The 24,230-nt window shown below is 34.4% G+C and overlaps 1 protein-coding gene across 3 annotated transcripts in view; it reads right to left on the minus strand.

Annotated features, from left to right (window-relative positions):
• LOC129216136 (probable cytochrome P450 12a4, mitochondrial) overlaps positions 1-24,230 on the minus strand; it is a 45,697-nt gene that overhangs the window by 868 nt on the left and 20,599 nt on the right. The window contains exons 1-9 of one of the 3 annotated variants that reach the window (XM_054850291.1): positions 18,116-18,168; positions 16,202-16,419; positions 14,807-15,041; positions 13,670-13,860; positions 10,934-11,144; positions 9,806-9,971; positions 4,330-4,499; positions 2,257-2,335; positions 688-885 (exon numbers count right to left, since the gene is read on the minus strand). In XM_054850291.1, the coding sequence (XP_054706266.1) occupies positions 688-885; positions 2,257-2,335; positions 4,330-4,499; positions 9,806-9,971; positions 10,934-11,144; positions 13,670-13,860; positions 14,807-15,041; positions 16,202-16,418 (1,467 nt within the window). In that variant the 5' untranslated portion in view covers position 16,419; positions 18,116-18,168. Of the gene's footprint in view, positions 1-687; positions 886-2,256; positions 2,336-4,329; positions 4,500-9,805; positions 9,972-10,933; positions 11,145-13,669; positions 13,861-14,806; positions 15,042-16,201; positions 16,420-18,115; positions 18,169-24,230 lie in introns of those variants that run through there. The other 2 variants (XM_054850292.1, XM_054850290.1) reach the window with 2 other exon arrangements.

Here is a 24,230-nt window from a genome sequence, read left to right on the forward strand (position 1 = left end):
CGGGCAATTTTGAACCGTGTGGGTTAACTTGCACCACTTAACTTCACGAAAAAAATATTGACCTTCACGAAAAAATATTGACCTTCACGAAAAAACTGTAGAAAGCTTAATGCCGGCAAGACTATAATAATTGCTCTATGCTTTTCATTTTACAACTGAAGTTGGCAACAGTAAGCAGCTAGTTCTACAATCCAACAATTCTGAAGTTTCTATTAAAAGCTGCTTTATGGTGCTGGTTTGAAGATGTTGAAATACTTGAGCCCTACATTGTAATTTCTATAAAATATAATAAATTGTAGAAATCCCATAATGCGATGAAATAAAAACTGTGCGGTTTTTTAAACATACTAAACTTTAATTTTGTTCTTGGTAAGTTGCTGTACTTTTAATAAAATTACTATTTTACATCTCATTTCTCACATAGTTCAAAGCTATCTTATGTAACCATACCAAAGAGGCAAGCTCTTTGTGCGAGGTAAAGAATACATTTCAGATAGTTTTTTTACTGGTATTATTACCTAATTTTGGGTAACTATACAATACTTTATGAGTCTTTCTTCAGATTTATGTAATAGATGCAATACCCTATAAAAATATAAAGGGAGCGGTTAAAAGGGGAGACATTGAGAACCAAATTTGCTCTGAATAACTGTATAGAAAGTAGATAATTTTCCAATTAAATAATACCTCTGATGTAAGAATTATCACTTCCGTTTCAGCTAGTCTCCTGCCAATACAGCTCCGTCTTCCAAATCCAAATGGCAAAAATGAGAATGGATAGAAATCTTTGTCTTTCGCCAACCATCGCTCTGGCAAAAATTCTAACGGCTTTTTGTAATATTCCTCCCTACGATAAATTTCTTGAAGCATAACTGAAATCATAGTCTGAAATGATAGTTGAAAAACTTTAGAAATACATCAGTGATTCAAACTGATGTAATGGAATTACTTCAAAAATTCCGATCGAAAATAATCACTTTCGTAGTTAAAAGGCGCCCCGAATTTAAATTTTTGGGAGGGCGTAAAGTGTCGATTTGCCGAATGGAACTCCAAATGTTTCCGAATGACGATAATTTTACCGAATGGAACTCCAAATTTGGCCGAATGATGATAATTTTGCCGAATGGAACTCCAAATTTCCCGAATGATGATAATTTTGCCAAATGGAATTCCAAAGTTTGCTGAATTATAAAAATTTGCCGAATCGTCATACAAAACTTGCCGAATGGTGATAATTTTGCCGAATCATCATACAAAATGTGCCAAATGATGATAGTTTTGCCGAATGAAATTCATAAGTTCGCCGAGTGATTGTAATTTTACCGATTCGTAAGACAAAATTTGCCGAATACAGATATTTTTCGAGATTAATTTATAAAGGCAAGATGCTTTGTTTTATACCTACCTAAGTTTTCTATGAAGTTTCCTGATTAATTCCTGGTATATGACTGTTTTTTGCTGGGAAAGTTTATGAATTCTTCAGAAAGATTCCAGGAAAATTTTAGGAAGATTACTAACTTTTAGCAGAAAAAGTTCCTGTTTTTTGCAAGATGCGATACTGGCAGAAGTTAGGCACGTTAGCCGCCCATTATTTCCTTGCGACGTTTCTGAATTGTTTTTGCTTTCATGCTACAATTAAATTACTTTCAAATAAGCAATTAGTCGTTTTGCCCCATATTTAGGATTAAAATTTCAATAATGTTTAACTGTCTCAAACAACATAATGCTATTTAGTTACAGTTTTAAATTTTCTATGCTATCTTTACTAATAATAAAGCTGAAAGTCTCTCTGTCCGGATCCCTTTCTGTCTGTCAGGATCTCTCTGACGCGCATAGCGCCTAGACTGTTCTGCCGATTTTCATGAAATTTGGCACAAAGTTAGTTTGTAGCATGGGAGTACGCAGCTCGAAGCGATTTTTCGAAAATTCGACGTGGTTCTTTTTCTATTCCAATTTTAAGAACAAAATTATCATAAGATGGACGAGTAAATTATGAAATTATCATAACGTGGAACCGTAACATGTTCACAAGCCAATTGGTGAGAAAATTCACCATACATTAATTGTAAATATATAGGCGAACCAAAAGACCTTTTAATTTTCTATTACGGGCAAAGCCGTGCGAGTACCACTAGTCTAGAGTATTTTAAAAGGACTCAAACAAATAAACATGCATATTAGGCGTAAATTCATGCGAAAGTGATGTAGTTTGTCACAGACATATATGATGATATTAGATAAATAAACATTATTTACCCCTGCAGGAACTCTATAACCACTCAGAACCACATCACGATCTAATACTCGAGCTAAACCACTTACTATAGGATGCAATCTAGGAAAGGAAACAAATAAATTATAGCTTTATAAATGACATAAAATCTTAATTACCTATTTTAAACAATATCGAAAAGTTTAAATTCAATGTATTGTCTTTAAAATAATATTTATCATTGCAATAGTTGTCATCATATTAAGTTATTTCATCATACTAAGTTGTTGTTATTGTACTATATTTAATCATTATTGCAGTACAGTAGTTTCCGCTTAATGCAATTCCTTTGGCTTAGTTTTGTTTCGATTGAAAGAATGTATCTATAAGTACACTATACATTTACTTTTTATTTTGAGTTGTTAAAAATCATGTGTTTGCATTACCATGCTTTATTCGACCGCCACACGTGTTTGAAACAGAACACAGTAAACCAATTCTATGTTAAGAAACGCTGTAATTTTTTTTTTCATATTTTTTAAAACATTTCAGATAATTCCGCGTAATTTTGTTACTAAGTATGGGGTTTTGTCGTGATGAGCGGTACGTCTTCTTATTTAAAAACTAGCCCGTCATGGTATGACGGGTGAAAATTTGCTTCTGCACTTGAACGCAGCAATTGCCTGTTTGGTGATATTTTGAAAGTTTAAGTTCTAACCCTAACTCAAGTGGATTAACCCTAAACTCCAGTAGATAGCTGTCATGGTTGACCATTTTTACATTTCTTAATTGTCCTAAAATTATAGTCTTTAGCCATGTCACAATAAAGCCTTTCCCTGCATGTGAAACTCTACCAAATCATGTTACCAAATAATCATGCCGTGGCGAGAGTTTCATTGTTCAAACACGCGGGTTACTCGATCATCGGCTATTATTTATATGAGGATTTCTTTTGTTTATCATCCATACTACTCGGATTATCCGAAATTTTGTTAATCCGGATTGCTTTTGGTCCCAGTTAGTCCGGATAAACGAGGCTATTCTATTGTGTTGATAAATGGCACTCAAATAATTTACTGATAGGGAAGAAAATCAATGCCTTAAAAAATCAGGGTATCAACTAATATTATCTGTTTGATCAAAATACAATTAGAAAAATATCAAATTATCCTCACATATATAATAGCCGATGATCGAGTAACGCGCGAGATGAAACTCGCGCCACAGCATGGTAATTTGATAATATGTTTTGGTTATGTTTAAAATGCAGGGAAAGGCTTTATTGTGACAAGGCTGAACTCGATCCGCTAACTTGACTGTTTTACTGACAAGACTATGTCATTTCAGGGGAATGAAGAAACGAAAAAAAGGTCAACAATGAATGCGTTTAGGGTTCATCCACTGGAGTTAGGGATACAATTTCAACTATCAAAATATCACCAAATAGGCAATGGCTTCGTTCAAATGTAGAAGCAATTTTCACCCATCATACCTTGACGGTCGATTTTCTAGTATATTTATAAAAATATTCTGAAAATAAATTTTTAGTTTCATGTTGGCAATCCACTAAAATGGTGGCTCCACTAACGTCGGCAATTTTGTTCATTATTCTTCCATAATAAACAAAATCGTTATACGTATTAATAGCGCGCGTTTAGAGTGGAATTTCAAACCTATTTCATGAGAGTAAAAATTTTGAATGAATTAATTAAAAATTTTGCTTTGATTGTTACAAATACGCAGAAGAGACGGCATACGAAAACGCATTTAAAATTTAGAAATAAGAAGTTCGCTGATAAAAATAATTTAAGTAAGTTCAAGAGTTTTTTTAGTTTTGAAAATTACCTTTGTGATTCCTTAAAACAGGATTTTAAAAATCGTTATAAATATGTGTGTTGGTAGTGTAGAATACGCTGTTTAGCGTTTCGAGTGGAATTTCAAGCAAAACTGATAACGCGAGTAAAACTTTTGAATAATTTGATTCAAAATTTTGCTTTAATTGTTACAAATATGCAGAAGAGACGTCATAAGAAAACACATCAAAAATTCAGAAATAAGAAGTGAGATGATGAAAATAATTTAAGTGAGTTTAGGGTTTTTTTGTTTTTGAAAATTACCTTTGCGATTCCTTAAAACAGCATTTTAAATATCTTAGTTCTGCAAAGACAGTTGGGCTCATTTTGCTTTCTTTACTTGGGAAGGCTTTTAAAACTTCGTGATAGAGTTTTTCTTGCTTGTCTGGATTTCTTGCTAAATGATACAAAAGGAAACCGACTGTGTGTGAAGTCTACAGGGAGAAAAATAACAAACATTCTAAACGCTGTAAAGAACGTTTACTTTTATAAATCGATAATACTCTCAAAGTAGAAGTTTTAATCAGTGCTGTAGTAGTAAAAATATCAGGAGGTGCATTCTTTAAACTTTTCAAAAAAAAAAAAAAAAAAAAAGAGGATTGAGAGGACAGGTAGGTGATGAGCAACTTCAATTAAAATGTTGAGAATAGGTACTAAAGAATCTTTTATTTTAATGAATATACATCTCATACATATAGCTGTGTAAAATGCATATTTATCAATAACTAGCTAACCAAAAATAAATGATAGCAATTAAATTTGAAAAAAACAATAAATAAGAAAATTAATTTGAATTTTGACATCTTGATTTTAAATTATGTTTTTCGCAATCACGAGTTTGTTTGGAGGCACCCACGTGCGTATGTAGGTGTATGTGTCTTTGTGTAGGCGTGTGCGTGTTTGTATGTAGGTGTGTGTGTCTTTGTGTAGGTGTATGCGTGTGTGTATGTAGGTGTGTGTGTCTTTGTGTAGGCGTATGCGTGCGTATGTACGCATGCGTTGTGTGTGTGTGTGTGTGTGTGTGTGTGTGTGCGTGTGTATGTGCGCGTGTCTGGGTGTGTAGACGTTCGTGTGTGTGTGTAGGCGTGTGTGTGTAGGCATGCATGTGTGTAAGCATGCGTTTGAGTATGTATGCGTGTGTGTGTGTAGGATATGGACGCAACCTGGAGACGGTTTCGCTAAAGGAGCAGCATCGGGAGGGGCCGGTCGACCGTGGTGCTGCAGAAGGAGGCGGGGGGAAAATAAAATCGTAGGACTTCAAAACCCTTCAATTGAGAGCAATAAACAATGTGATTGCTCAAAAAAAAAAAAAAAAAAAACATATTTTTTTCTATTAGATTTTAACTTTATGACAAGAATAACCACGAGTATCCCATATGCAGTGCTTTTGCAACAAGTGCCTATTTACTCTTTTATTTAGTATATATATACTAATAACCTTTGTATCGTCCTTTTCATTCACTCACTCATGTTTTTCACGCCAAAAGGAATTCAAGTGTTTATTATTTTCTGCTTTAAACTAAAAAAGCGCTGTTCAGGAACTTTATATCCTTTTACTTATGCATATATTTCTCTTATCTTTTTTTTTTTTCTTTTTCACCCGTCATTCTATCTACTCCTATCTTTTATTTGTTGGAATTCGTGACTAGTATTTAAACGATAATAGAACATGTCACAATTTTCATCAATCTGAAATCATATTTTGTTTTTTTGTACCTTCCCAACTGTTGCTAATGTGCAGATTTCATAAACATTTTGCATATTTCTGATGATTGTTTCGGTATCACATGTTTTGTATTATTTCATTTATTTTATTTTAATTTTTGAACAACTGGCATTGTAGTAGAATGATATACTAGTTATAGGCTGACTTTACATAATAAACAATTTCTGATCAGCATTTCAAGTAGAGGAGCTCAGATTAAGAACAAAATATTTCAAATCAATGTAATTGATTCTGCATTTTAGCTGGAGTTAAACATGCAAATTAAGTTATTTTTATTTTCACGGTTTTTAATTAAATGCTGAAGTATGTTTCTTGCATATTTCGTTCAATATCCATTTTTTCCTCTTTCAAACGTGTACAGAAATAAGATTTAAAAAGTAGCAAGTGGTTTTTTGACAATTATTTATTGACAGAAAAAGATGGAACATATTCTTAGTTTCTTTTTTTTTTTACACCCTTATGTTGAATTACATCATTACTGTTTTAAAATTTCATAAAGGAGAACATGTTCAGCTAAAAAATTAAGGAAACTTTTATGGTAAATATTATTGTAAAATGGAGTGTTTACAGTACAGAAAAAAGTACAGTAAATTGTGCAGAACAAAATAAAGGAGCAGACCGATTGATACACCACGTGACAAACAGTGCGAAGCCCATAACTCCGTATTTCCCCTCACTCGGTGTGTTCCAACTCGTATGGAGGGCAGCAAAGCCGTCGGCCAATACGAAGGTCCCGAGATCGAACCTGATGCTCGCATTTTGCGTTTTTTTTAGCTCTCACTTATTCTACCGTAAACTCTTACTGTAAGACAGGATTCTATGGTAAAAGTTACTAATGACATGGATGCCAGTAATTTTCAGGATTTTTTTTTTAACACTGTGCTATTACAAAAATCAGCAATAAAATGCTTGGATAACTCCTTTCGTATCTCTTTCTGAGAGAAAAAGCTCGCTGCATGCTTGTAGACAGTTTATTTCATTCAAAATTTGTACTTTAAGACCTTCTTTTCACGAGGCAACTTAGTTAAACCACATGTTGAATGAGCGGTTATTTGGAAGTGCAGTGGAAAAGTGAAGGAATCGTCTGTTATCCTTCACACCTCAGTCAACTGGTGCCTGGTGTTGCGTTGCTACGATTCTCATCCCGATGAGTTTTTAATTAATTATACTCATCAGGTGATTGCTAAGCGTTTGCTCTACACACGACTTAACTAGTTGACGGTCAACTCGGTTCAGTTTTAACAGCGTTGTGGAACAGCTTCTCGAATAAATTCGGTTTATTAGATGAAGAATGGGGTTGTTTCCTTTAGTCAAAAGTACAAGTTTTAGTCACTGAAATTGATAGAATAAGCAAAAGAAAAAAAAAAAAAACATGGACCCAGAAATTACTTTCATTTTCCCAACAGTTATTTTTTAATTAATTTTTAAAAATGTCCGATTTTTCAAACAAGGCGTGGTCTTGATGACATCACAATTGATGCATTTTGGCTCATCATTTTATCGCGGTTCCACGTTATGATAATAAAGAAGCGAATTAAATATTGCGCTCTACGTTTACAATCAACCATATCGTTGCCAATACACGTGAGTAAAGATGAGAATTAAATATTTTGCAATGTGAATGGCAACACTGAAAGGCATTTCATCATTTGTGATGTCATCGGCAGAAGCCGTAAACAATGAAAGCGCTCCAATTTAAGTATTTTTTTTTTTAAATATTAAACATAAACAAATTATTTAAAAAATGGTCAGATCCTATGTTTTTAAGCATGCTCTTTCAGAAAAAAATACTTTTAAAATTTTGGAAATGACCACATTAATTCAGCTAAATTGCCTGGTGGACAGGCAACGAAAAACGAGTCAACTAGTTGACAGGTAAACCTTCCCGAAAAGTTGATTCCACCATTTTTGAACAATCATAATTATAATCGTAATTTGTCAACGGGACACTCTCGTTACTGTTATCAAAATTTTATTCAAGCTTTTTCTTCATGATCTTAACTTTAATCTAAATTTTTAAAATCGTGATTTAGCTTTGTAGTTGCAAAAATCTTGACTTGCTGAAAGAGAAAACAATTTCACGTTTCTACAATTTTATGGAGAAGAAAAGAATTCAATAGTTCAATAGAGAGAGAGAGAGAGAGAGTAACGTGGAAAAAAGACTTCCAGCTATTTTGTAAGTACAGTCGACTCCCGCTACAACGCGATTCGACTTACGCGAAATGGCTATAATGCGAGTTTTTCCCGGGTAACGAATTTTAGGACTAACGCGAATTCCTCGTCCGCTATACGAATTTTTTTGGAAGGAAGTATCGGTTACGTTATTGGGTTCTAAATATTGTTATAGTGAATATACTTTATCCCTATATAGCGTCACAGGTAGTGGAAGCTCCCTTTCCCATACTATCCACGCATCGCTTTGTTAGTTGCATCAAATAAACACTCTGCGTCTTTCTTTCTTTTTTCTTTCTAAATATTAAAGTTGATGAAATAACACCTTAGTACAATGCTTCATCTAAAGTTTGTAAAGATGGAAAGGAAAAGAAAGTTTCTTGCAAAAAAAAAGTTTAAGATATATTCGACATGCTTGAATAACTGAAAAGTACGTCGACGGTAGCACGACAATAAATATAAGTGATGTACGTGACATTTTATGTCTTTCCCTGCTATTGATCATTTATTTTGTGCATCTTAACAGTTTTTTATGTTGAATGAAGCAGCTTTTTTATTTTTTAAGTACAGTAAAAATAGTTCTTAATTACAAGAAACTTTAATGTGTAGTTGAGGAATGCTTTAAAGCAGTTTTGAGGGGCGTTTATAGGTGTTTAAAAGAATTTCGTATGCTTCAAAAAAATTTGTATAAATACCTTTTTTTACAACGCGAACTTTCGACTTACGCGAGGAGTCTTGGAACGTATCCCTCGCGTAAGTCGGGACTCGACTGTACAGTGTACAGGTACCGTTTGTTAGTGATTATCATAAAATCGAGACCTATTTTTAGTGCTTAGCACCCCGTGTTTATCCGCACGTCTTCCTAAATCCTTATTACAATATGGCGTCAATTTTAACACTAAAACTCATAAATAGCTACTAAACAAAGTAAGATTGAAGAAAATCGGTTGATAAAACAGAGGAGAAAAAGGTACTCAAAGTTTTTCTTCACGTATCAATAGGTAAAGATTCTTAAGGATCAAGTCTAGCAGTCACCACTCGCAACGTGGCGGGTAGATAAAAAATACCAACTAAAAACTTTAATGTCAATCGCCACCCAGTTGCCACTGTCCCCGACCCCACCTGTGTTAACATTAATACCATTAATTAATTAGATTGACATTTACTTAACCAGGGTTGGCAACTGCTCCGCAAAAAAAAAAAAAAAAAAAAAAAAAAAAAAAAAAAAACGAAATTCCGCAAAGAAGTTATTTTGCTCCGCATTTCCCGTTTAATCTTTATTTTGATCAGGCTTACCAGCTATTTTTATAAAAACTAAATTTATTTTTATTATATTTTGCTAGTTTATTAGGAATGTAGATATGAAAATTAAACAAAACTAAAAGCATGCCATACTGTTTAAAGTGCATGACATAGTGTTTAAAGTTACGGGGTTAAAGTGTTATTAATTTAAGAATAATTATTCTTATGCTAGTGCTTAAAATGATTATCAAAGCTCAAAAAGAATTTTAGATAAGAGGTTTATTTATTTATTTTTTTAACTTGATTTTTATACAAAATACCGAGCTGCTCCGCAAAATTGCAAAATGCTCCTCAAAATCATCACAGATAACAATTTGATCACTCAAATTGTTTCTCCAAGGTTGGCAACCCTGTTAAACTGATAATTTTTATGTTTTAGTAGCAATTATAAATGCTAATTTGTTTCTTCGTTTTGTTTTGGTTTTTGGTTTACGAAATGGAAGGAGCCTAGAAAAAAGGAGTGGTGGTTAATTAATCTGCTTCTATTCACTACTGGCGACTAGAAAATTTTTCCTAATCTTAATCTTTATTTAATCTTACCGTATCGATGCCCGATATTAACATGTCGGCAACAGTAACCATGGCACTGGAGACATCCAATCCTTTTGTGGTGAGCATAGCTTGTAAGAGAGTCAGCTCTTTCTCTTCAGTTCCGTCTATCTTCTTCAGCTCTTCCAGCGCACGATTGATGTATTTGAAAGCGATTCTGAAATAATTTTTCCGGAAAGTAAGGAAAAACTAATTATAAAAAAGAGGGTTTTTTTCATGGATCATACTAAACCAGATAAATAAATTTTTTACGTAATTAAAAGGGGTAATTTCTCTTCGTTATGTTAAACAACATCCCTTGAATGAATTGCTGTTTGAATATTCGTTGCAAATTTGACATCTATTAATGTCATTTTTATTTATAAATAGCAACTTTTTAATTCCATTACAGATTTTGTGATTTTTGTTGTTTCAATAAAGCCACAATGGGAAAGAATTGTTTTTTGTTTTCCAGAGCATCATTTTACTTGCTATTTTGTAACTAAGAACGTAGTAAGTAATTGTAGAAAATTTCATAAATAATAAATCCAGCTGATTGCCAAAAGTAGTTTTTTTCTTATCAGTAGGCAGTGCTACACAAATACCTAACCAGTTGGTCGTCTGTAAAAACAATTGCTAGATTGCTTCAATAAAAATTAATAAAAATTTTTTTTACCCAAAACCAACACGACTCCAACTCCACAGCCCCGTTAACTTATAAAATCATTTTCAAGTTCTTATGATTGCATTTACAGGTATTAATAAAATTTTCTCTGAAAGTCGCTGAGGCGCAGTCTTTTGTAACAAATTCCTGACGGATTTAGTCAAGTTATTGATCTCAAAAGCTGGTGAAGTCTGGAACGAGGATAAAACACGGTAGATATATTGCAGTAAGTTGATATTTCTTTGTCTCTATTCATTATTCGGTAGAAAGTGCTGAATTCAGACATTTGAAATTCGGAAACATACAAGAATTTGGACGTTTTTTAATGGTTCGTCTTAATTTTTTAAAAAAAAATTCATAAATGGGCAGAACCTATAACAGAATCTATTATTCCATCGGAAATCGCTGACTGTCACCTAGTAGAAATTGAAAAGAAAATGCAGTATGCAACAGTAATGAAGAGATATTTAACTTACTCTGTGAAAACATCAGAAGCTTGAGTGAATTTTCGCCATTTGGGTGTAGAGAAATATTTCCAAAGGGCTAAACTTCCAGCAAAACCTTCCAGTTCAGTCATAAGATGAAATTGCGTCTGGACAGAATTAATCATCTTCATTCCATCAGAATCATTTGGCAAATCTTTCTGAAGACATTCCAACCTAGTGTCTAATCCTATGACAGCAATAGCTATTTGAAAAATATTTTCAGCTATGTATAAATTATTTTTGCAAATGAATGCAATTAAAGTTAAAGCAGAACACAACACAATTTTGCCTAAAGCATCTGATATGATAAAAAAAGTGGTAAAATAATGTCTTAAAATTTTGAAACTTCATTTATTCCGTTTATTAAAGGGCAAAATATAGAATTTGAATAATAACTGGATTAACTTTTCAATTTTTCGCTATCAATTTATTTCTAACGCAACTAAGAAGCGAATTTAGAAGTAATTTAATTTCTTCTATTACCATGGAGCCGATTCTTAATCCTGAGAAGAGATAAAATGGAGCGAGTGAAGAATTTGATTCATGAAACCAAGATTCCAAGTCACGTGACAGATTTAAAGCAAAGTATTGAAAGAAATCAGGTTTCTTTCGCTTGTTTCACCCAAAACTTCGTCGTTGTTGAGTCACGTGACTTGGGATCTTTGGGTCAGCTTTTACTAAGCCAATAATTGGACTTGCTCTCTCCATTTTAATTCCTGATCTAAGATTCTAACCCCAACATATGTTTGCCATTTCGCTGTACTTGAGTGGAAGTCAAAAATTCTGAAAATATCCGACTTAATTCATTTTTTAATTAACTTTCTGATAAAGAACTTTCTTGCATGTTTATAAGTAAATTGTTTATGTTTATTTTCATTCATAACATTGAGCACCAATGGGCTAATTTGTGAGAACAAAACTAATTGTTTAAAAAAACGTGCTCTGTGTTGCCACTAGAATTTAACTGCAATCATGAGCAGTAAAGCCTATTGCACACGAGTCAACCTAGTTGAAAGTTGAATCGACTTTCGAGGAAGTTGTCCGTCGAGCTAGTTGACTGGCGTTCTTCGTTGTCTTCACACGAGGATACTTAGTGAATCAACTTTTCTAATAATAAACCGAATTTATTCGAGCAGTTGCTCCATGGCATTGTTAAAACTGAACCGAGTTGACTCTCAGCTACTATACTCGTGTGCAGAGCAAACGCTTGGCAGTGTGCCGATGAGTTAAATCAACTGAAAAGTTGATTCAACTCATCGGGAGGAGTATGGGTGCGGCACATGTGCCTGGTATGCCTGTTGAGTTTACTGTCGTGTGAAGGATGCTGGACGGTTCCTTCGCTTTTCTGCCAGGTGACACTTCCTAATAACCGCCCCTTCGAAAGTTGATTCAACTAAGTTGACTCGTGTGTAGAAGACCTAAAAGCATTTTACGAAAAGTACTTACGAGTCTAGAGGTGGTGGGAAAGGGAGAGTTGTGCCGTTTTAGAGACATCGGTTGAAATCATATGATCAAGATTTCTCTGTTTAGTTGGATCAATAAATTTATAATACAAACAAAAATTGCAAAGGAAAAAAAAACATGTTAATGACGCACATTAGACTTGAGTAATATTCGATATAGCAAAGAAGTAAACCGCACAACTCTTTCAAAATCGCTTTCCGTTGCTATATTGATTCGATCCCAAATTATTTTTCAAGAATAACATTAAAATTTAAAATGCTAGTATCTTAAAACTACAAGAATTTCTAATTGTTCCCTTTTTGACTGACTCATTGAATGTCAAGTATAAATTCTGTTCGGTATTTTGCAGATACTTATTAAATGTTATTAAAAATGGACTACTACGGTTGTTGTTGATGTCTTCCGGCTTGACTAGATTCAAGGGCTCAAAAGTTCTCAGAAAACCTACAACAAGAAGAGGATATTTAAAAAAGGTCCTCCCTGTTATCTATACCCAAAGAAGTTAGCATGTGACTAGGTATGGTATGCTCAATTTTGAATTTAGTTCAGGTGGAGTACACTGCCGTGCTAAGCACAACAGTTGTATCTGTAGCTGAGCTGAAAATGAGAAACACCTCTTTAAAGTTTTACGTCTCCATACATTTGATTCAAATTTCACTTCTTCAGAATTTTTTATGAAATATTTCACTTTCATAAACGACCATAAAACATTACATATAGGAAAAATATTTTGTAAAGAACCACCTCGTTCGTGACAATAATTTAATTTCGATTAAAAAATGCAGATACGACTTTTGTGCTTAGCAGGCCAGTACACCTTACGACCTAGTTCATAATCTAAAACATTTCCAGCGGCTAAGTGGCAATCCTGGAGATGATAATGGAAAGTCTTACTAAAGATAAGAGCACCGCCAGGGTGGTCTCTGCTATACCAATCAACAATCATGTACCCGAAGAGTTCACCAATTCTGAAGATTGAAAACTTTTCTGAATGATTAATTATTTCAAGAAATGTTAAGTAACACTTTTTTTTAAGGAGCACAGAAATGTTAAGGAACAATTTTTTTTTAAGGAGCACTTGCTAGAGTATTGGAAACTTCGTTTACCTAGCCACGAGAGAAGGAATCCCCGGTAGATAAATTTCATGAGACTGGAAAAGATATTTTTGGTTGGTGTACCACGATTTATTACTGCGTACTGACTCATCAAACAAATCAAACTATCTCTCAATAGAAATTGCTCAATGTTCAAAACATTACTTACACTCGAGAGCCCATTTGTATAATTCCTCAAGAAAGTAGGGAACCTCTTTGCTTGAATCTCTTGCCAAAAAGATTTTCTTAATGAAGTCTTGAGCCACATCTTGCATCGGGATCATGTATGCTTCTATAGCTTTCGGCTTCATCAAGTGTTTCTGCGTCTTGGAACGCAAATCGTGCCACTCCTTGCCTTTCCTGCGAATCAAATTTAGAATTTACGTAATGTCAAGTATTTAAGACTACTAATATTAAAATAATAAGTTACCACACATACGCCAGGGTTAAGGCAGAACTATATGCAGCGTACCGACAGCCCGGTTTTTCCATCCAGAGACTGCAGTTTCGTCCCTGTTAGGGACTAATCAGACTGGAACAGGGAATAACCGTGATGGAGGCAGATGTCATCTCATTGAATCTGAGAGTGCCAACAAACTGGTAGATAAAGTAAACTTATCTAACCAGCGAGAGTCCGCAGACATGGTGCCTTTCAACTTGTATATTGCAGGTAAAGTTTGGGTATTAAGCAGTAAGTTACCACCCTTATGCCAGGGCTAAGGCAGAACTGCGTGCAATATACTAACAGCATATTTATCGCATATAGAGATTGCAATTTTGTTTTGTTATGGACTAATCAGTCTGGAATAGGGAATAACCGAGATGGGCCTCCATATTTCATGTACTGAAAAATAATTTTTTATAGTATCCATCGTATCAAAACTAGAGTAACTACTGATGTACTTTGATACATAAATGTACACAAAGGGTGTAGTATGGATAACCGTTATAAATAACAGACAACAATTGAAGGACTCGGACCAGAAATCTGTCAAGCCACAAGGATTTTCGGTCAAAAATTTTGTTTCTCATAACTAAAATTGATATAAACATGACAATGGATTATGTCATTTGGAGAAAAACATATCTGATTTTAGTATTGTAGAATGTAGAATGTATGATACTTTTAAAAAATTCAACAAATATTTTTTATAAGTTGGAAGTTGGCCTACTTGAAACTTACATCATGTGGCTATCACATTCTTGCCCCGAGCCCTTCAATTAGATTTAATACAATAACATATATCAAATTCTTGGAATTAAAAACAGCAAAATTCTTTTGAATTTTTCATCATTAAATACGTACAGAATCATAACACCGATGGTAGAATACCACTCTTTCCTAGATTCTCTGTAGGCTTTAATGGTGGTGAATTCCGCCTTGTTGGGATAAGGTCCTTCGTTTCTAGAGACAGTTTCCATGTCCTCGGCTCGGAAAGAGAACACGATGTCCAAGGCTCCAAACTTCTCACGGTGGATGTCCCCGAATCGTTTTCGTTTCTCATGAGCAGCTTTGTGAAACTTTGCCGTACTATAACGACCTGAAGCAAAAGAATCTCTGAAATTAAGCTGTATTCCCCCCCCCCCCCCCCTCCCCCCCCCCCTCTTTTTTTTCATGTACTCTACAATCAGACTGAAAGGTTTTTGACACTCATGAAACATATCAGCAAATAAATAGCATTCTCAGGAGTATATAGTACATATAATCATGCCCAAGCATAATACTAGCAATTGCAAAACGCAAGCAAACATAAAAATCAATATGCTGTGGATATCACATAACTTTCTGTAATAACAGTTAAAGGAATATTATATTCTTTAAAATTACCAAAAGGCATTACTTAGGAGCTCCTAGGCCAACACCCTAATAAGCATCTTTCTCATTGAGAGCGACCTTCATACTTTTCCTTCTTCTAAATCTCCACATTATTTTCTTGAGACATGACACTCAGCCTGAATAGGATAAACATTCTATTCCCCATCTTCTTGGAGAGACTTTAATACGTGCCTGTTCCTATTAAGGGTTATTTATCAATTGTAGTTTGGAATATTTCTTGAGATATAGCAGCTAGCTTTAACGGTGAAAATTGTCGTTTGCATCAGTCCTCTTGGAGTTGATTGGTATTAAGAATGCCTTTCCCCATTAAGTTCAAGCTGTACACAAATTAACTTTTAAACTATGCGTTAATTATTAAGATATTGCGTTCAAACTTTGCGTTTGGTTGTGTCCCCTTCTTACAGTGATTAATGTTCAAGTAATAATAATCAGTAATTGTTTCTTTTAGGTCTACCTTTGTTTGCTCATTTTTGTTTAAATCCGCGTACAACTTTTTCATACATATCTTCCATGCTATACGAAAGCAATGTTTGATGGCACCACCACCTGTGGAGCAATTGGGTTCTAAAACAAACTACATTAATTTCTATCAGGGTCTACGTGAGTTGTAAATTTCGTTCCATTCTATACGTTGCATTTTGAGTTAGAGTGCCCTACCCCTCCCCCCCCAAAAAAAAAGGATTCATTTATTTACAGTCAAACACACCACTACGATTTAGCTGAAAGAACACGTGTCTAACACGCAAAATTATTCCGTGGTGAAATAGGAAAACAAATCTTTCTGGATTACCATCAGGAGCACCTTTCTGAATGAGTTCGACTGTAATAAAGTTGCCGTTTCCCCGAATTGAGAAAGCATATTACCTACGATAGGCCAGTATGCCCAAGCAGTACCCACAAATGGGAGCATAGGCAAATGTGGGATATCTTCATATGGTTTAGCAGACGATAGTTGGACATCTTGATGGCTCGTTGTGTTTGCTGTTGCGGCGGATCTAATGGAATTAAGCTGCAGTTCATGAAAGAATGCCCATTCACCGCATGCTGTCCGTAGTAGAGATCTGCGCAACATCATTTTCATTCTGGAAGATAATAAGCAGCTATTCTTAACTTCTTAAACAAACTTTATAAAAGTTAAGAAATTGCATCGAAGCAATTTAAACAAACTGATAATTACCTAGTTAAGGGTGTAAAGTTTTCGAATTGCTTCACGTGCATTCGTAAGCTTTGTAGGCCGTCGAACGTAATTCAGACTCATTGCCCCATCTTTTGAGAAATATATAAGAACACGTAGGCGAGTACAAACGTTCCCGTTTGATTAAAGTGACTATTTTTTTCTCTTAAAATAGGACAATTTTAGCACAACTGCATGCGTATTAAAAAAAAGTTACATAATTCTTACAGTTTTGCTGATTACAGAAAAGGTCAGAAATGATTTTTAAAAACACAAGGATATATTTGATGTGGATGAGAGAGGGGCACCCTCTTCAAGGCCCCGATTTCCGTATGGGCAAGAAGCGGGGACCCAATCAGGAAATGAGTGTTTACTCAATACAAATTTAATAGAAAAAAGAAAAAAAAAATGCGCCCACTTATTTGTAAAAACAATAGCGGAGGGAATTTCTCTGTGCCCCCCCCCCCACACCCCCTTACTGACCAGCCAGATTACCAAGCAGAATTACTATCTCGAGTGTGTGCACTTAGTTTCAATAAAATGTAACTAGTTTTTACTCATAATTCTTGAAACAAAATCATTTTTTATCTTCTTTTATTTGAATATAAAACGCTATGATGTGGGGTTTACAGTGCAAGAAGTCGTGAGGGCTCTTAATGTTCTCTTTTCTCGGGGGCCCTTAAAATCGAAATCGGACCCTGCAATTTACGTTTCCAAAAATAACTAAACCTGCAAGTAATGGCAAAATAAAGTTCGTATGATTACAAAATGAGCTTAGAACTCGTGAAAACGTGGTGTTAGAAAAAAATAGTTTTTGAAAATATTAAGTTTAATGGTTTCAAAATTAACATATGTTTTATTTGTAAATAGCATTTAGTATAGCTTTTTTCGTCTAGGGTGTTTGCATGATTCTCTTTCAGACAAGAAATGCAATTTTTAAAACTAATTTGGGATTGATAAATTATTATTCTGAAATTTATTAGCCAGAAATTTGTTTGTCGAATGCTAAATGGAGATTCAATACAAAAGATTTTACGCATTATTATCAGTCATTAAACTATCTATCATATCACTACATATATATCACTTTGTTTTTGATTTTTTTTACGTTTAGAAATAAGGTAGGAACAAAGCAGAAGGGGGGGGGGCATCCCTTTTTCACTTACACCAATGATCCCGCAGTTTATTGCGCAAAAAATTGAAAAAAAATTGTAAAATTTATCGGTGTAAGAGATTTCTATTTAACTTTCTGCACCTAAAGATTCAAAACACAAATTTGTAGCTCAGTTGATAGCGTTCTATTTTTTGATAAGATTTTTTAACCTAATTTAAAAAAACTCCGAAGATTTTGTCTTATTTTTTTTCAGGTTACTTCCGATAAATATTTTAACAAACTACATAAAATTTGTAGATTGATAGCAATCAAAATGAAAAAAAAAAAAAAAAAAAAAAAAAAAAAAACACCTTTTAAACCATCGATGTCGTCATTCAGTTAGCTGAGAAACGAAATATCGCGACTTTCTGAATCTCTCACGTTGGAGAATCCTGCTTAGAGATTTTACTAAGAAAACATAAAGACAGCTGAAGAGAGAAACTTAACGTACCTGCCTTAACTTCCGGATTAAAATCGAGGTACGGGTTCACTATTTCTCGCTGCTCACCGTTCACCTGTCGATTGTAACCAGTGCATGAGTTTATTTCAAAAAATCAGTAGCAAAGTTTGTTAGTCCTAAAAAAATTCTAGTAGCAACCCCAAGATTCATAGTAAAATCAACATAATTTTAAAGCAGTGTTATATTAGTTAGCAATGCAGAAAATGCAACAAAATCACTACTGTGAAATTTAAGATGGTTACTAATTGATTGGTTAAATATGTGTATTGCATAATATTTGAATCACGAAAATAGCAGGGATATTGGTTCATACTCATGTAGCAAGAAGGACGGGGTTCGGGGTTGAAAGTAATCTCCCCCCCCCCCCCCCCCAGGTCTCTTTGTTGTAACACGTATTGCCCACTCAATTAAAGGAAAAATTTAACGCTTCTTTGAGAAAAGTCAAATTCTGGCAGCACTCACGTAGGTTCATACTATTTTCATGCTACAACAATACAAAATATACACTCTTTTGACACAAAAAGTTGTGCACCGAAAAATTGTAGTCAGAATGAAACGAGATGTTAACAAAAGAACAACATTGATATGAGACAGTGATAACAAAATAGAAGCAAAATGATCAATGAATATGTAAATAATGTAATGTAATGATAATGTAATTTACTAAATATACCACGCCTTGCCTTCAATCTTCGAGTTGAACCAAACTATTGCTTCCGGCACTCGTCTGGTCTGCTAATTTTTTATTAGCTACCAGTTTGTTTGGCACTCTTGGCTTCCTTAAGAGGTTTTCCAGCTCCAGCTCAGTCACTTTCTTATGCCGGGCTAATGAGTGCTAATAAGCACGAGACTGCAGTCCTCGGCTTTAAATGACTGAGCTGGCGGTGTATTTCATGTAAAATGATCATTCATCATTGGAATAAACCTTAAATGAATAGGGATTTTAGTATCCAGTTGAGAAACCTCTGGCGTGAAAGTACGAGGCGGTACAGAAAAGCGTTGGATATGAAAGTCTCATACAATGTCCTGTGTCATCTCGTACTATAGTTATTACAAACGCACCACTAATTTGATCAAACTCATAAGCTGTCGAACTTACCATTCTAAACGATTCCAGACATGCTCGAACTGTGACAAGTCAGGGAATCAGGAAGATCAGAGAGGATGATAATGGTAAAGAGGAAGTCAGCTGTCATCCTAGATGTGTGGGACTGAGCATTGTCCCGTTTGAAAATGGCCCTGAGACCATGGCGCCCTGTCATGAGAGTCAACATATGTGATTAACGCATGGCAAGAACAACCGTTAAGCTGTCATGGCGTTGTGGATTAACATTAGGGGTGACTGCGTATCTTACGCGATGGCTCACGATTTCGACTATATCTTAAAAGCTATTGCTTCCTCACGTTTTCAATTTAGTTGCTAAAATTGTGTGCTAAATCAAAACTTCCTTTTCTTACATCAATTTATCCGCGGATTATACGTCAGCATCGATTATGCGAAGATTTTTTTTCTTCAGACCGATTTTATTACCTGCGGATTATACTCCGCCCGCGGATAATACGCAGGTGCATTTGGGATTAATAAATGATCATTATGCTTTTATTTTGTAACTAGAAAGTCGCCCGTCAAGGTATGACGGGTGAAAATTGCTTCTACTCTTCTACATTTGAACGAAGCAATTGCCTGTTTGTCGATATTTTGATAGTTGAAATTTCAACCCTAACTCCAGTAGATTAACCCTAAACTCCAGTGAATAGCGTTAATTTTCAACCTCTTTTTTAGTTCTTCATTTCCCTAAAATGGCTGTCTTACCAGTAAAACAGTTAAATGACCGGATCGAGTTCAATCTTCTCACAATAAAACTTATCCCTGCATGTTAAACATTATCAAATTATCATGCCGAGACGCGAGTTTCATTGTTGGTTCGTTGTCTGCGGGTTACTCGATCATTGGCTTCTATTTATATAAGTAGAACTGTCTCATATTAATGTTGTTTCACGTACGTAAATTTTCTTTTCATTCTGACAACTTTTTTTGGTAGGAAAATTTTTATGTCAAGGATTCGATATAATTTTATTCAAAAAAAGTTATGATAGGCCAAAAAAAAAGACAAAATGATTAAATTTTGAGAAAATTTGGTTATTGATGCTGATTTGGTTAAAACAGTCGTCATTATGTTGCAGCATAAAAAGACATTATTTCGGCATTGCGTGAAAGACAGAGTTCTGAAAGCATTGTATCACTCTTTATACTGTCTGCACTTTCATACTGTTAAAGTTTGAACAAGAACTATTTATAAGGAGATGTCATTCTCGGAAAGATGAAACTTAATCTGTCATTGAAGAAATTTTATTTCAATGGTCTTCAAAGTGAATGAAATTAAGAAGATTGCCTTAATAATATTCAACTGATGGAGGTTTTGTTGAATTTCAATTTAAATGTTATACATACCTCTTCTAAAAGTCCATATTCTACTAAATAAAATAGTTCTTTCTTGGTGCAAAGATACCTTATTCGATTTTTCCAAAATGAGCTTGCCTCGAAATTGAGTTTACTTAACCATAAATGCTCTTTCCATTCAACGTGAAGATAAACCACGGCGATTGTATCAGAACTTGGCTCTGCTCTATATTTTATCTTATCGACGCAAGAAATATTGAAACATATCGCGAAATACATTTCGCTATGAGTTTATCAATGAGTACCTTTTTTGTAGAGACACGTGCAATCTCGAGAGCGTTTACACCAGTGTTTCCCAGCATGTCATGATCACCTCCAAAGGGGTTATTTGGCTCCTCAAAAGAGAGGTGAAGAGAACGGTAAATGAGCTGCGATAGGATATTTTTGAGACAAATAATAATAATAAAAAGTCAACGAATACCGAAATTGAAAATATATACAAAACCGATTGCTAAGACTTCAGATAAGGAATCACAAGTTTAAAAATAAACAAATTGAAGGTTTGAAGCTTTCCCGTAACACCATTGTTGATCCATAAGGAACTATTTCATCATTTATTTCCAAGTTTATGAACTATTATTATTATTTTCTTTTTAATTTTCAAGAATCAGTGCTTTTAAATCCCTCAAGTTCATTAAAAATAATAATAATAAGTTAGGGGTTATAGTAGGATATAACAAGCTAATGTCGTGGTCTCTTCGCGTTTATTATAAGTGAGTCTGACTGCATTCGCTCTTTTCACTCTTCTAATTTCTAGTAAAACATACGACCTTTTTGTATTTTTTGTGGAAATTGTATTTTTTTTTTCGATGCTTACGCCGAAGTAATGCTAAAAGGCAAATATAAAAATGTCTGCATATTTTCATAAAACACTCAGTTTGAAAACTTCTTAGTGAAATTCTGACCATTCACCACAATTCAAAGCTTCTACCACAGAGCTGTGGAGGCCCTACTGTTCAGAGGTATGGGTATCTAGTAAAATTTTATTGTGTTGCGACACTTAAGTAAATAATCTGCTTAGTTTTGTAGTTAAAGTAGCTTTGCAAGTACCTTCGAAAATCATTTTTCAAAATACTAGTAGAAGCATCCTATGGTGTGATTTATATTTCGCTCTTTTTTTATAAAAAAAAAATTGTCATATGTATCGGGTGAGTGCAAAAGTTCGTGCGGAGTTTGTGAACGAAAGTCATACAGTGATTAGGCAAGCAAAACTCTTTATTCAATCAATGATATATTCTCCATCGTTGTCTATAATCTTCTTCCAACGTTCTGGCAGCATACGAATGACCCGATCATAAAAACTGCGTGGTATAGATTCGAAGAACGAAGACACGACGTTTTGTAAGGCACTCAAAGAGTCAAGTTTTTTCCCCATTTAAATGATTTTGCAATGACCGGAATGAGTGATAATCCGATGGTGCGATATCAGGAGAATACGGTGGATGAGTTAGGACATCCCATTTCAGGCTGTTCAGTTTGCGCAGCGTCTGTCTTGAAACGTATGGTCTAGCGTTATCTTGATGAAAGACTACGCCTTTGCGATTTGACAAACTCGGACGTTTCTATTTGATTTCACGGTTCAGATTAGTTAATTGACGACAGTACTTGTCCGAATCAATCGTTTGGCCGGCGAGGAGAAACTCAAAATAAATTATACCCTTGCAATCCCACCAAACACAGAACATCACTTTCATCGGGTGCAAACTGGCCTTTGCCATTGCGTCACCATGTTCACTTGCCTGTTTCCATGTGCGTTTGCGCTGAACGTTGTTGTGCAGGACCCATTTTTCATCGCTCGTCACTAATCGATCCAAAAACGGCTCGTTTTTGAGCCGCTCGAGTAAAGATACGGCAGCAGAAATTCGCTGGATTTTGTTACTCTCGGTTAACAAATGGGGAACCCATATATCGAACTTTAAATCAAATCCGATTTTTTTTTAACGCCGAAAAACGGTTGATCGGTCAACGTTAAGTGCTGTAGCAACTTCCTCTGTTGAAATTCGCGGAGTATTCTGAACTATAGAACGCAAAACGCCGTCATCAATGTCAGAAGGTCGACCTAAGCGTGGCTCGTCTTCCAGCTTAAAATCTCCGCAACGAAATTTCGCAAACCATTTTTCCACAGTTCGTTTAGCTGGTGCTTTATCTTGATAAACGTCTTGAATGTTTTTTACGGCTGCTGCAACATTTATTCCCTTCCGAAACTCGTAAAGCATAACATGACGTAAATGCACTTTATCAACACTCATTTTAAAAATAATCTTTCTCGAAGAAGTTTGTATCTGCACTAGTGATGTGGATCGGGTAAATACCCAGTGGGTAGGTAAATATTTTTTTGGTATTTACCCGGGTATTTACCCAAGGCCTGGGTAAATACCCAAAAACTGGGTATTTTACAAAAAAATGCAAAAAGTGAGTCTGAATTTTTTTTTTTTTTAAATCTAAGTATGAAATAATTGGTAAAACTGATAATTTCATATGTGTTACACAGTTTATAATATTTTTTATTGGAAGACTTGATGAAATTATGGAAGAAACATATCGTGAACCAAAGAATATTTCTTTTCAATGTCATAATTGGACAAGTATAAGCAATTCAATGATGAACTTCAGGATTTCAAAATCACAATCTAGGTTAGTCATATCCAAAATGAAAAAAAAAGGAAGCATGAGGGATGCTTGGAAGAATTTACTGAGAAGTTATTAAGACTATGATGTTATTTATTTATTTATTTTATTGCTGTTTAAGTGGTAACGTGGCAAATATAGAAACAGTTTTCAATAAGCAAAAAAAAAAAAAAAAAAAGCAAAATATTTTTCTGTTGCCTTGCTCATTTGCATTTGCTCCCCAATACTTCATGATGAAAATTTATTCGAACTATTTTAATACACGCAATTAGTGATGTCAGGTGGGAAGATAAATATTTTTTTGGGTATTTATCCTAAGGCAGGGTAAATCCCCTAGTAATTGCGCATTTTGCCAAAAAAAAAACTTTAGGTGGTATCAAAAGGTAATGATTTTCTTTTTAAAATATAAACTGTAAAATGAAAGATTAAAAATATAAAAATTTATATATTATAAATTCTTTAATTAAAGGCGTAATGAAATCTTATCAAAAAAAACTGACAGAATTTAAAATGAACTATTATAAAACTTAAATAGGATGGCAAGACAATTTAATTTTTTATGGGGTAAAGCAAAGGGATTTAAGTTTAATTTTGTCACATAGATGGTACTAGCACAACTTTTCATTGATTTTTCTTAATATCATGCTACTTGTTAGTTTTGTCTTTGAGTTGTAATCAGTTTGTCCAAAGCCTCCTAAATACTAAATGCCTATCACATTTGCTTTAAAAGTGATCCTCCGCCGGTACACAAACAACGCTACTACCTGACAGCAATACATGGATAGTGTTGCTATGACGATGGATCCAAACAATTCAAATCAAATTGCTAATTGGTTAATTTTAAAATTTAAATTTAGAAGTTAACCAACTGTTTTCTCAGCTTTTAATTTCTAATGCTTTCGACCTTCGATAGTTGGCAGTAACCAGAAGACCGAAAATTTGCTTACTGGGATCATTTTGCTCTATGTTAAAAGGGAGAACGAGATGACATTTAGTATTTAGGAGGCGTTAGTTTGT

This window comes from Uloborus diversus, chromosome 2 (genome assembly GCF_026930045.1).
Source record: "Uloborus diversus isolate 005 chromosome 2, Udiv.v.3.1, whole genome shotgun sequence".
Lineage (NCBI taxonomy): Eukaryota > Metazoa > Arthropoda > Arachnida > Araneae > Uloboridae > Uloborus > Uloborus diversus.